The sequence below is a fragment of the Triturus cristatus genome, chromosome 2_2 (genome assembly GCF_964204655.1).
Source record: "Triturus cristatus chromosome 2_2, aTriCri1.1, whole genome shotgun sequence".
Taxonomy (NCBI): domain Eukaryota; kingdom Metazoa; phylum Chordata; class Amphibia; order Caudata; family Salamandridae; genus Triturus; species Triturus cristatus.
Genome location: NC_140582.1, coordinates 1,180,791,209 through 1,180,806,080, shown reverse-complemented (window position 1 = coordinate 1,180,806,080; position 14,872 = coordinate 1,180,791,209). Strand labels below are relative to the sequence as shown.

The 14,872-nt window shown below is 42.3% G+C and overlaps 1 protein-coding gene across 1 annotated transcript in view; it reads right to left on the bottom strand.

The window, feature by feature from the left end:
- Positions 1-7,435: 7,435 nt before the first annotated feature.
- Positions 7,436-14,872, bottom strand: part of SPR (sepiapterin reductase) — a 98,874-nt gene continuing 91,437 nt past the window's right edge. The window contains exon 3 of the mRNA XM_085642757.1: positions 7,436-8,905. Within this exon, the coding sequence (XP_085498883.1) occupies positions 8,715-8,905 (191 nt within the window). The 3' untranslated portion in view covers positions 7,436-8,714. The remainder of the gene's footprint in view (positions 8,906-14,872) is intronic.

Sequence of the window (14,872 nt, the reverse complement as noted above, 5' to 3'; positions counted from 1 at the left end):
AAAGGTCCTGGACAGGTCTAAGGATTCCGGCGTTCTTGAGGACCAAGAAGGAGGGAAAAATGCCCAAACTCTTTCCTCTGAGGACACTGCCTCTTTTTTTCACCAGTTATGCTACACAAGCACACATTAATTTTTAGTGGACACGGCGAGATTAAGTGATTTGCCCGGAAGACTTGAACATGCCAAGACTCAAACCTGGCTTCCCAGATCCAAAGTAGGCAGCTCTGGCCGTAAGGCCACATCCTCTCCCCTTTGGCTCTTTTGTTCAGCATGGCAAAAGTCTCCACATCCAAGGTTGAGGCGTGTGCCAGACATTTCATTCTAGTGAAAGTGAGGTGACCAGGAGGAGAAGACGGAAAGGGAAATGTGTAAGGATTTTGAAGATAGACCTCTGACCCTATTTTTAGCAAAGGAGAAAACAGTTGCCGGAGTCGCCATCTTCACTCAACAGTTGCATGTGCAAAATTGGGTTTGACAAAAAAAGACTCTCCTTCATGCACCTCTTTTGGCATTTGGGCGAGCCTGATCATAAACAATATGCCTCAGCAGAAAGTTACCAAAATATACAGCATTGCTCTGAGTCTTTCTGTTTCATTCCTTGAATTTTTCTTCAGCATTAAGGGGAACAGGTGAGCCCTTTGAATTTCAATGTCCCAGTCCTATTTGATCTGATCAGGAAATGCACCTTTTAACAGATTCATCATGAAAGTTCTGGTATTTCCCTCCTCCAACCCCTCCGGGATCTCAAGAAAGCATACATTGTTCCTCTGCTGTCAATTCTCTTGGTCTTCCAGCTTAAACAAAACATCAGACATGAGAGCTCCTTGAGAGGTATTTTGTGTCTTTAGAGTCAACCTCTGTCGCAAGGTTCTCCGTCTGGCCTTCCACCATTGTTAGTCAGTCAGCAATCTCTGCACAGGTTTTATTCAGTTTCTGGATCCCCCCTGTAGCTTCTTAAAAGTGATTATCGCCCGGCGACTTTCATTTCATGTTTAATCCTGCATTTGTTTAATAGACAAAAACATGGCCATAAGGGAGGGTTCCTTTGTCTCATAGGGTATAGCTCTGGTTCCGGTACTCGGGGTATCAGCATTGTTTGGATCGTGATCATTATAACTGAGCTGGGTGGCTGAGTAATCCCATTTCAGTTGTTGACAATTCCTCTTCTTATTCCCCTTTTTCTTTCTTCACAGAAATGTCTTTAGTTGCGTTAATCTTAGGTCCTCCATTGAGATACTGCTCTTTGTGTCAGAAAGATCATCATTACTTAAGGAGATGTTGCCTTGACTAGTAGAATCTGATTGATCAGTTAGTGAAAATAATTTTCACTAGGCACATCGGACGAGAGGGCTCCTTTCCGTTGCCGGCCATCAAATAGAGGCCTAGAGTTGATGAGAGTGATCAATTTCATCGTACCAATGTCTGTTCTTTTCCCCCTTGCCCCTCTCTGCTCCCTGAAAGGGGTCTTATGTTGGAGGATCACCGGCTATCACATCAATAGTACCTGTAAGTTTCTCCTGTTGTATACACAACCACTGATGCTTCGGTGGGGTAACCGGGAGCAGAAGAGACTCGAGGCATGCTTTTGGGATATTACTGCTACAACTATTCCCTACTCCTTGATTAGTCCTGCTCCAGAGGACCATAGTGCGCTATCACCTCTTACCTACGGAATATCATTTTGGGGGTCTTTTACATGGGGGAGCGCAAATAGGGCTGCAATAGATGGTTGTATAGACCCACCTTACATCTGCGCCACGCTGTGCATTGTCCTCAAGGATGTTTTCTCTTCTCTGGTCTCCTGTTTGCTTTTGCTGGGCCCCTCAGACAGTCCCAATTTCTTTGGATGGTTCGGATGATATTATTGAAGTTTCCGGCAGCGGTCCCTGCGGCAGCAGCCGCAGTCCTGTGACCAGCAAGCCTGTGGCACACGTCTATGCCCCCGGCCTGTCATGACTGCAGTGGAGTGGAATCTCCTGCTCCGTGGCGGCCAAAATCTGTAGCAAGCTGCGAAGCGATACAGCCACGCAGCGGTAGCAACAGCCTGATGGAATAGCTCAAAGTGCTCAGACCTCCGAAACCATGCAGCACAACTCAGTCTGGGTAATCGAATTCTGTGATGCTGAGGCATGGGAGCAGCGGTGAGTGATGCGGCCAGCTAGTCAAACGCCATCTTTACTTTTTTCACCTTGGTAGGGATTGGGTGAACTTCAAGGTCGTAAGCCAACTGGGGTGCCAGATGTACCTTTCTGCTGTACGTCATTCACCACAGGGAGCCTCACTGATGACAAATTGAACCAGTAGAGGCTGGTTGGGCTGGGACCACCACTAATCGATCTTGTTCCCCAGTTTTAGGGCATGCTAGAGGGCTGAGTGAACCTTGAGGTGGCCACGCAAACTCCCACTTTGGCCCAGACAGCAAACCACAACTCCAGTGCTCACTGAGGGGGTGGGCCTCCAACCTGCCATCAGCCATACGGTCCATCAGCCCCATAGCACTAAAGGGCCCCCTCACAGGCAGCACTACTGGGTCATCAGTCACTTGGACTGGTCAGAACCACACTAAAAGGATGCAGTGTTTCAGTTACTCTTTTCAGTGCATCCTGAGATCTGAAAAGGCCCCAACATCGAGAGAACAGAGAACCAGGAAGTGGAAGGATTCTATAGATTGCAGAGTACATAAACTTCGCTCCCAGCTATAACCCTGGAGCTATTGCACAAAGACACCCCTCTGTTTGCCACAGCAGCATTGCATGTGGCACAGTCTAAGATAGCTTTGATATTATTGTTATATATACTCTTCTTTCAGCATGCTGTTCCAGACCTTCGAAGAAATGTGCTAACAGTGGAAGCATGCAATAGCAGCTGTATCGAAGTGTCAAGAAAAGGGTGGTCCTATTAATTGAATTATGGCTAAGTTAACAGATACCCAGCCGCCATTTACAATTGAAAGGAAAAGGGTTATCTCAAAGGGATTAGCCAAATTCAGAAATGGAATGTGCAGTGTATTACGAAGACACGTTCAGGTAGATTTTTAAGCTTTATTCTGTCATGAGGCATAGACTACCAACTCTTGCTGCCAGCCTGCTGTTACACCAGGAGCAAACTGTCTCAACAGAATGCTGCCATGGAGATGGAATAGCAAGCGCATGCAGCACAACTCAAAAGATCACAACACATCCCCCTTACAGAGGAAACAATAAGAAAAAGAACAAATTAACAAAAACAATAATGTAAGTAAATCTTGTACAATATCAACAACAATATAAATTCAAATACAATTTCATGCAAAAATAAGTAAAATGGAGAAATAAGGACATTTCATAATCCTTATACCTTAACGGAAGTCGATGAGTTCTAGAAGGGTGAGATGGAGAGTCTCTATTGGAAAGTGAATCAAAAGTTGGTGAAACATCTGGGCATGATGCAAACATAGATTTATCACCATGGAACTTTGCCAACCGAGACATACTCCACTTACCACCATTATGTACAGTGACCACATTTCTGTAAACAGCAGTAATAACAAAAAGGTCCCATGTAATCAGTGACCCTTTTTTTGTGCCAGCGTGGTCTCTTGACCCAAACCCATTCGCCAACCACCCATTTTAAAGTTTTGGTGGATTTTTTCTCATCAAATCTTTGTTTATACGAGTCTTGATACATTTTGATTTTACCACTCACCTCTTTCTCACTTAAAAGAGGACCTTACCTTCGATTGGAGGTAACCAATTTGGATTGAGTTTAGAAGAAGCAACCCTGCCACGTAATATCTGAAATGGGGACCTCTGCAAAACACAGTTAACAGCAGTGTGATGAGCCCACCATGTGTCTCTTAAAATTCCTTTCAGTGGAAGTCTTGATACCACAGCTCTTTGCACACACGCTTTGACTACCCTGTTCATGCGTTCTGCCAATCCATTGGCCTGAGGCGAATACAAAGCAGTTCTCTGATGCACTATGCAATACTCATTCAAAAATTCATGCATTTCCTGCGAAACAAACTGGAGCCCACTGTCAGTGACAATGTACTTTGGAACTCCTTCAGTAGCAAATTCAGCTTTAAGAAAAGCAATGACAGTTCTCGTACTTACTGAATTGACACACCTGGTAGAGACCCATTTAGATGAATAATCCACTAAAAGAATCACAAACCTATCTCCAGGGCTTAATAGCTCAAAAGGACCCATCAGATCTAAACCCAGTTTCACCCATGCTTCCTTGGGAACATCAACAGGAGAAAGTGGAGTATTGTTGACGATCCTGGACTTATCACAAGAGCTAAACTCATTGCATTCCTTAACTACTTTCTCAACCTGTCCATCCATTTTCGGCCACCAGTACCTTTCACACAAACGAGACTTAGTAAGACCTCTTCCCAGGTGTCCTTCATGGGCTAAATTAATTAGCTTAAATCTAAGTCCATCAGGAGGAATTACTCTTTCACCGCGCATGAGTTGTCCATGAGAAAGAGTGAGTTCACACCTGACTGCACAAAAGGGAAGTAAATCAGAGTCCACACTTTTGCTATTAGGCTAACCTTCCACAACAAAACGTGTTAATGTTGGAAACAAAGGATCCTCTAGTCTGAAACTCTCCCATTCACTCTCAGGAATGGTGGACTCCTTAACCCAAGCAACGCTGAAGGTATCATTGTCAAGGGAATTCTCAGTGTACTCAACAAGTAATCTTGACAAACAATCTGCCACCTTGTTAGCCTTGCCTGGAAGATATTCCACAGAAAAGTAAAACTCTTGAAGACCTTCACTCCAACGCTTTAGTCTCGGAGTGAGTCTTTCACTTTCCGTAGAGGAGAACACTTGCACTAAGGGCCGATGATCAGATCTGACTACAAAGGGAATGCCCCATAAATAAAACTTAAAGTGTTTGATCCCCCACACTATGGCTAAAGCTTCCCTTTCAATGCAAGAGTATTGTTGTTCCAGTTTCTTTAATGCCCTGGAGGCAAACGCCACAACCCTTTCCTTTCCACACTCCACTTGTGAAAGTACAGCCCCTAGACCACTCAAACTTGCGTCAGCAGTGAGAATAGTTTTCTTCTTGAGTCGAAATGACCCAAAGTAGGCATTTCACCAATAGTTTGTTTGACAAGACTGAAAGCAGAAGCACACTCAGGGGCCAAGCAAAATGTACTCCTTTTTTAGTAAAACTCTGATAGGCTCCACAATGGAGGCAAAACCTTGATTGAATTTAGAATAAAATTCTGCAAGTCCCAGAAAGGACCTAACTTGCTCTTTGTCAGTTGGGGCAGGAGCATCAACAATACTTTTTGCTAGGTCTAATTTTGGTTGAATGCCCTCCCCCGATATCACATGGCCCAAATATGTTACGAAAGACACGCCAATTTTACAATTCATGCGATTGACAGTTAAACCACTGTCGGCCAGTCTATGAAGAGTGCTTCTCAGAGTTGTATCGTGTTCAAGGTCATCTTTGCCATAAATTAAAATGTCATCCTGAAAAAACATGACATTGGGAACTCCTTTCAAAACCAATTTCATTATTCCTTGAAAACAAGCAGCTGCAGAGGCTAATCCAAATGGCATTCTGATAAATCGGAAAGGCCCGAGTGATGTGACGAACGATGTGAGGTGTCTGGAATCCGGATGGAGGGGAACTTGATGGTACGCTGAAGATAAATCTAAAACGCTAAAAACTTTTGCACCATCAAGTATGGTAATCGATTCAGAGATATTGGGAAGTGGTTGACGATCTACCCATATCCATTTATTTAGGCTTCTCAAGTCAACACACATCCGAATACTCTTCCCTCCATCCTTAGGGGCCAAAACCACTGGGGCCAACCATTCTGAGGATTCAATTTCCTCAATAATATTGTGGGAAACTAGTCTTTTGAGTTCACACTCAAGAGGTATCAACATCATATTGTGAACATTTCTGACTTTAGGTACAACTGGTAAGGCTCTTTCCTTGAGTATAATTCGGTGCTCAAAATTTTTAAGTAGACCTAAATTATCAGAGAAAACCTGGGGAAATTCATCAAAGAACTTACTAGATGATAAATTGTGGTCCACTAACATAACTTGTTCAGAAGGACATCAACCATTAGGGTTCAAAATAATGCCCAAGTCTCTTTTGTGGCTCCATCCTAGGAGGTTGTCACCACGTTTGGTCACATACATTTTTCCAATTGTCTCTCTACCTTTAAAATGGATTTTCAAAATGACATAACCTGTTACATCTATATGTGAACCTCCATAACTCACAGGATTTATATCCGGTTCAAGATCAGGAAACGTCTTGTCCCAAATTTCATTCCCAATCATAGTAAATGCGGAACCCGAGTCAGCTAAAACAACAAGCAATTTATCCCCAATCATCACGTCACATTCTGGCATGTGAATATGTTCAGCATCTACTGCACCATCATTTCTTACACTTAACATTGTGGTTTTGGTTGAGACATTTGAGCCAACATTCTCATGCGTGACATCGATAGTGCGTACTCTTCCTCCAGACTTACATACTCTTGCATAATGACCTTTGATTCCACATTTAAGGCAAGTAGTATTCCTAGCATAACATTGGGGATAATTGGAAGAATGATTGTTACTACCACATCTGTAACATTTCATTCTCAAGGAGTCTGAAAATGTCTTTGGTTTAGGACCTCGGACAATTTTGGACACATTATCAACAAATTCATGAGGATGACTAGGAGAAGGACAAGATTCTTTTTGGGTTACTTCGTGAATACTACTCAGTGTCGGAGTGTCATCAGGAGTAGATTTTTGGGCTTTCATTTCTTTGACCCAACCAGATGTATTTTCCATTCCTTCGACAATGGCTACAGCTTCTTTGAGTGAAGGATTTTTTTAAAGTTTTTCTTGCACTCTGGAGCTGTTAGAGGATCTAACAAGTTGGTCACGAATTAGTGAATCCGTTAAATCACCAAATTCGCAAGTGCGAGCAAGGGTTTTGAGTGATGCTACATAGTTGCCCACTTTTTCATTGTGTTCTTGGACTCTCATGAATAATTTATGTTCTTCTAAGACGACGTTAATGCGAGGTCCGAAATATTTTTCCAACATTTTCATGGACATATCAAAAACATCTGAAGCATCACCACTCCCTTCACCAATAGGAATTGGGTCAATGCTCTCGTAAATATTGCGTCCTGCAATCCCTAGGTTATGGAGAAGAATTGCTTGTTTTCTGTAAGCTGAGAATTCTTCACCACCAATCGCAACTAGGTAAGAGTCAAATAATAACTTCCATCGCTTCCAGGGTAAAAGCGGTTCACCTTTTTCGCAGAGAAACGGAGGTGGTTGACTCATGCTAGTTGCAGACATGGTGAAGTTCAAATGTATTGTAAGGTGAAAGAAATAAATTAATAAATACATTCTGCACCGTCAAATAATGTGTAGTTAAAAATTGGACTACTACCAGCATAGAAAAACAGATTGTAGAATTGTCATTTTATTGAAGTTGAAAAATAAACAGTTAATAAATACTTCAAAATGTCAGTAAATGGCAGTCTTGTCAAAGAGATAATTGTGGTGTAATTCAAAAGATTCCAGAATACTAAAAGTGCTGGCAGAAAAGGTAAAAAGTTTAATGGTAGAACCTTGTGAAATGATATAAAATAGTTCCAATGTTTTCAAATAGTAAGGAAAATCCAAGTGCAGGCAAAAGCAGCTTTATTGTTTAAGCAGCAGAATCATACCTGAAATTGTTCACTCCTTTAGTGTAGGATCGTAAATCCAGACACGGTTAATTCAGACTCGGTGAGGCTCCGTGTGAGTTGCTAAGGTAACAGCTCAAACAAAAGGGCCGCACGCACGCACATAGTTTAACGTGCGCGACGTGCGTGATGACGGGCAGATGGTGGGGAAGTCTCGAGCTTCGTTTTGAGTTACTCAGCGCAAAACAGAGAAAACCTTGAAAAATGTCCAAAATTGGCAGAAAGCGTCAGACAGAAACGGGAATCACAGGAGGAAGTTCCTTGAAGACCGCAGAACAACACTGCTTGACGGGTTTCACAGCAACTTGTTCTGAAGAGAAGACATCCGTGGGTTCGCCAAAGATGGGGAGAGCTGGTGGTAACTTGTCCCCTGCAAGTTTTCCCTCGTCGCCAGTATTACGAAGACACGTTCAGGTAGATTTTTAAGCTTTATTCTGTCATGAGGCATAGACCACCAACTCCTGCTGCCAGCCTGCTGTTACACCAGGAGCAAACTGTCTCAACAGAATGCTGCCATGGAGATGGAATAGCAAGCGCATGCAGCACAACTCAAAAGATCACAACACAGTGCTGAAACATATATGTCCCTTCCTGAATACAGTTTGCTGTACTTACACACGTGTTCAATGGTATTAACTAGAGACCTTACAGTTCTTATATTTACTGTTTTTGAATGTCCTTTCCCCTCGCTAGTTAATCTCAATATGATTGTGATACAACTAGCACACTAGAGAATGTATACAATTAGTGTATGTTACTATCATAACAATGAAGCAACAACACAAACAATATTCATATATATTACACATTTTGTAACTTACTCTGCAGGTATAAATGATGCTCAGATATTCTACATTATATGATTGCTAGGTAATGTTTATTCTTAAATGCAATGCCACATTCTTCAACTTAAACCATTAATGAAAAATATGTTTATTTCACAGAGAATGAAGGTGAAGTCCTGTTAAAGATGCAGGTATACCATGATCTATAGGTCATAAAAGTCTATGTGTGCGCCTGACTGAAACGTATTGTCCAACAAAAGGCCCACACATTTTTGAGCCGACACTTTACAGTCCAGAACGGTCCCGCTGTTCTTCATGTTCTGAAAACTGAGACGTAAATCGGAGTCTACAGATGTCGTGCACACCGACTCATACATATCCGTGTCCAGGGGACCTGCAAGGAGAAAATATCAAGGGATGGTCATCAGTGGAGGTCTCAATGTAAACCAGAAACGGGTTTCTTTTATTTACGCACAATGAACATCAGAAAATGGCAGTCAGAAATACAATTTACAACATATATTATTGAAAAGGAACATTCAGCACAGTGGGTAAAAACATGTACTGTCTCACTGGGAACTGCCATCATAACAGTTACCTCATGGTACAGAAAGTTAGTCGGGCTGCAGTCATCAGTTTTGATGACCATCCACCAAACGTTTACAGTTTATTTTGATCTTCCACAAACAAACCCCGGTTTGTTTTTGGAAAAAACAAAAACTAACAACCCCAACAACCTGGGACTTTTCTCTCAGGGAAGGGGATCATTATACCTTTTTCTGTCCATCACGGCCAGGTTTTTCCTGGCAGTGACAGGCAGGAACAGGCATTGGCATAGCCAATAGGTCTCGCCTTTGGGGCCTTATAAGTGTTTAGCCAGAGCTATTGACTTTGCCAATGTCTTTAAGCTATGTTGTAGAGCAGTGTGTCTTCTGTGCAGCATGTCGAAAAGTTATAATAAAGTGATATAAGCATTTTTTTTAACCTTATATATAACCAAATAGACATTATGTACAAATGAACGACCCTATTAAAAAATAATTAACACATACTATGTCTTCTAGTTTTTCTGTCCTTGCAATACTGGCAACTTCTTCCTGCTGTTCTAAAAGAGAAAGAGCTGCAACAAAAACAAGGTTTTTTACGCTCAGACAAAAAGGCAAGTGCCTTGTTCATTGTTTTCACCTTTCCTGCTACTTTATTATTATCATCTTTTAATAATTATTCATATTTTCATGTTATCCTGCTTACTTTGAGAGGTCCCAAGCTACCTTGGATGAGCTGTTTGATGTCTCCACTTATCACATACCCATACACATCAACATCTTGGCCATATCCTGAACAGCACCCCAAACTAGTGCATCTCAAGCACAATAAGGTCAAATATATGTTTAGAACCATATGCATTAAGCAACCAAGATGGCTCTGCAGAGCAAATAAGATCACTGGGAGACTCCTTAGGGGAAACTTAATATGTGTACACCCTAGACCCTCTACTCTTCCTCATCACTTCTGGTCTCTTCTGCTTTCCCCAGCAACTAGCCACTAAGAGATTGGTCAGGTCAAGAACATACAAGCTGGCAAAAGAGACGGAACCCATAGCTACACTTTGTGGAAGCGAATATAAAGACTGAGGTAACCGAAGTAACAGAGACAGCAAAGAGAAGTGTCAGATCAATTGAGGGTGATCAACATCCCATGGCCTTCCTTCCGACCCCATTTCAGCATAATTCATTAACCTAATAAACTGAGGCACAGCAAGCAATAAATTAACTTTTTTGACACTTACAATATCAATTAATCTAAAGGGATTAATTAGGCTGGACCTAAGAAGGATAAACTTCTTAAGAGATGAAATGGACTACATATATGGAAGAGTCTTGACATATCCTAGAAAATTTGATAGTGCCATTAAAAAATGCATTGGTAAAAGCATTAGGTAAATGCAATAGGTTTCGCCTATGTGATTAATAATACATTGTTTTTTGTTACAAACATAAGACAATAAAAGCTCACTATTTTAGATGCAGTGCACATTATTACATTTTAGAAGAGACCCAATAAAAAATATAGTGTGGGTGTCTCATCACACAGTGTGTTTTTGTTTGTATTCTGGATGCGTAGTCCTGCTTTTCCATTGTTAAAACCAAAAATCAAGCACCAGAAAATTACATTATAAACACTGCAAGGTGGGGGCAAAGTAACATACCACGGAATCTTAATGAGAATTATTTGAGTGGAACTAAAACGTTTAACCAGGACCCCTTTAATAAGACTTGTAATTACAATTATTCCACCCTATGTTAAAATATGGTTAAAGAAAACACTGCAAAGCAGCGTTTAGTTAGATAACCCCCCCTCTACCCTGCTGTGATCAAGTATAGGTTAAGCACCTAATCCCTGCTTGCCACATTAAAGAGGTTGGTAGGGAATGACTTAAAACAATTAAAGTTGCAAGCTACTCATGTAACAGAGAGAAACGTGAACATGCAGAGCATTTAGCTCTTGTACCCTCTCGGGCCCAAAATAGAGCAGTGGATTCGCTGGATGTGGACCATCTGAAGCTCATGCCCCAGCTGTACTGGTCCTGGCACCACCACCGAAGCTGTAGAATGTGCCAAGAAACAACATGGAACAGACACTGCACCGTGACATGTACATTTACTTGTTTATCTGCCTTTCTCTGCAAAGCATGGTTTGTTTGAGGCCTTGCACGAGTCTGCAGGTTTGTTTTCCATGCGTAAAACTGACGTTCTAAGTATGAGCATATGTGAAACTATTTACACATATATAAACACTCAAAGTCAGATTTAAACGCACATGTACTTATAATTACAGTGTGTGCCACTCATTCTCAGACAGGAGCATTCCTCTTACCTGGGGGATTAATGGCCCGCCGAAGATCACCAACAAACATCACTTTCTGCAGCGACCATGTATGGTCAATAGATCATCAGGTGACAGGTCAAGTTCTAGCAGGAACATACCCCGCAATCCATCACCCAACATTTTGCAAGCAGCACTTCATGATCCAAGGAAGGAACGGGCCAGTGGCAAAAGCTTTAATGCCGGTGGCGTCGCATCGTAAAGCCACTCTCAACGGCACTACGGTAGCTCCACCAAAAAAACAAAGCAAGCCCAGCGCAAGCACTGTGCAGAGTAAACCTTAAAATAGAGTAAACATTCAAATAAGCACAGCGCTTGCTCTGTGCAGAGTAAACATTCAAATAAGCACAGCGCTTGCTCTGTGCATGACAAATAGGCACAGCACATGCCCTGTGCAGTTTAAATGTAAATACAATTCCCCCAAATATGGCCTGCAGCATGAGCTTATATGCCGGCGGTGTCACATTTTAAAGTCACTCTCAACGGTACTGCGGCGGCTCCTCAGAGTAGTCAACATTAAAGTCCACACAGCGCAAGCGCTGTGCAGAGTAAACATTATTATAAGCTCAGTGCAAGCGCTGTGCATGGAAAAAATGAGCACACCTTTAGACCCGGGCAGTGGATCGTTCCCTTACAAGCTGCTATAGCTTCAGTGACTCTCAAATCCTGCAAATGTGTGTTTTGCCCCTGTGAGAAAGTGGCTCTATATATACTGTTCCCAAATAGGTACAGTGTGTACAGAGTCCACAGTCCCCCAGGGTTTGACAGAGGTTAAAGTTAGGTATAACCTTACTCTCTAAAGTGGTAACTTGGTCGAGCAGTAAGGCAGTATCAGAGGACAGTGTAAAGCATTTTGAGGTACACACTCAGTCAGCAAATGGTTCCACACACTCAATAACTGAACTCTAGGCCAATGGTTTATATATAAAAAATATATGCTTGTTTTATTTTAGAACCAACAATAGGTATTAAAATATACTTTCTCAGAATGAGATGCTTTAGGTAAATACTTTTGCAATATGCAATTGACTTTTGTAAATAATGACAAGTTATTGCAATAGGCAACACAATTCTAAACACAATAATGCATTGAGTTCAATGAAAGTTTCAAGTTATTTGTTATAGATTACTTTTAGGATTACTTTTGGAATTCCAGGACTGGATCCTAGATTCAGTCCTGGGACAGTACTTAGTAACAAGTGACTTAATTACTTTGATGATTTTTAGACAATATTTTGCTATTTTAAAAGTCGACACTATTGTGTCGACTATTTTAAAAGTCGACACAATAGTCGACACTTGTGTCGACTATTTTAAAAGTCGACACAATCATAGTGTCGACTATGACACTATGATTGTGTCATAGTCGACACATCATTGACTATGACACAATCATAGTCAATGATTCCCTATGGCAGAAAATTCAAGTTGCAGGTATAGTATGTTCTCGTTACTTTTGTAATCCAGTACTGGGTGCCTAGACTCAGTACTGGGACCTTTATCCAAAACAGGAAAGTAATTACGTTTTCAGAAATTATACGATTTTTAAAGAATATTTAAAGTTTGCAGAAATTGACACTTAAAAGTAATTTCACAGAAAAACAGTCAATGGTTTCCTATGGGAGTAAATTGGGTTACTGGTAAGTACAGTTGTAAGTATTTTTCAGAGTCAGTGCTGGGCACCAAGATCCAGCACTGGGAGCTCACCTAAAAGCAGGTGAGTATTTTCGTTTTCGTTACTCGGCTGATTTTTGGTGAATATTTTAGGTTTTGAAAAGTCCACACTTAGAAGAAATTTCAGGAAAAGCCAGTCAATGTTACCCTATGGAGAAAATTGAGTTATCGGTTTAAAGGTAAGTACTCGACTGGCAGAGTTAAGGTTCTGGGTATAGACTCAGGTTCTCCCAGGGTCAGGTAGGTACAGTTGGTTCACCCTCAGCGGCACAAGGGCGGCCGGGTGCAGAGAGAGTTAGGCCCAATGTTATCCTATGAGAGGTAGGGGGGCCTTGGTTGGTGGCTGCTGACTAGCAGGCCACGCGGCTGTGGGAGCTGGGCTCCTGGTCACTTACTCAGGGCAAGTGGGGAAGTAGATAGGTGTAGAGGTTGCACTGCCAGGGTGTTATATCCTGCTAATGTTAATCCAATGCTATTCTACCACAAGTGGAATGTTAATGTGATGATGCTGTCAGAATGTTGGGGATCTGTCAGAGAAGGGACAGTTGACTGGGCTGAGCTGCCAGCTGGCTGCTCCTGGTGGGGTCTCCCTCTGGTCCTGAACTGATCTTGATCTGGTCTTGTTCTAATCTTCCTGTGGTCTTGTACCATCTTCTAATAAACGTCTTTAAATCATCTGAACTGAGTGGACTTGATCACTACAGGATTTTGGCGACGATCTTCAAAAGAACCTGCATCTACCACCTTTTCAAACTTCAAGCAACTCCAAGTACAGACTCTACAGTAATTAAAGCTAACCATCTACCTCATTGGCATCCTTGACCCCACCAGTGACCTATACATCGTTCGCCCACAAGCAGTCTGCCAGTTGTTCCTGTGAGGAAAAGCTTCTGGGGAGTGCTAATTCTGCAGCTGCCCATTCATTCTTGGGCGTCTACTCTCCAGAGCTATTGCTACGCGTCTTTTGCTGTGCCTTCGGTGAGGGTAAGCCTGCCAGTCACTAACGTCTGCACTGTCTGGAAGAAGTGTGTTTCTGGCTCTAATCTGCGTAGCCTGCCATTTATCAACATCTGCACTCTGGGGAGGAAGAGTGCTGCTTGCTCACTGCTACATCTACTTGTACTGTGCTTTCAGTGAGGGTAAGCCTTCTTACTTTGACATTCAAAGCCTTGTGTGCCAGTTCCTCCTGTTTCTGCCATGGGCACCATCATCATTGAGAGTGTGTTTTCCCTGACACTTTCGGCAGAAAGAGTGAAAAACCATCTACTCTTGGGACAATTTTCTGTTTAGGGGCAGCATTTCCAATTATTGCTGTTTCCTTCATCTCTGTCTCTCTATTCAAGACGCCAGTGTTTTAAGGGTCCCAGTCGTAGCGAGGTGTTTCTGCAGCGTTTGCGACTCCTGACAGTCTGTCATTTGATCTTTCCAGCTGAAGCTGTGCTCGGATTGTATCCTGCAGCAAATTATTTTTTTTTTACATTGGCTGGTCAGTGGGGGACTTTTGTTTTTTATTTTGGATACTTCTGGGGTTGGCGCTGAGACATGGCAGTTGAATCGTTGCCATTCAAAATCTACACGAGCCTCACTACGCGCGCACACTCATCGCGCGCAGCCTCTTCATACCTGTGTTCCCTCCGTGATGTCTCCCCTACGTGTGTGGATTCTTCAATCTCCGTGCTGTGGAGGACGTTTGGGTGTACGCTTTTGCCGCAAGCCATTCGGTGCGGCGTCTTTAAGCGTGCCGCCATTTCAGGATTGGCAGATGGGCTCTGCATCGTTTCCTGCTGTTTCGGAATGTTTT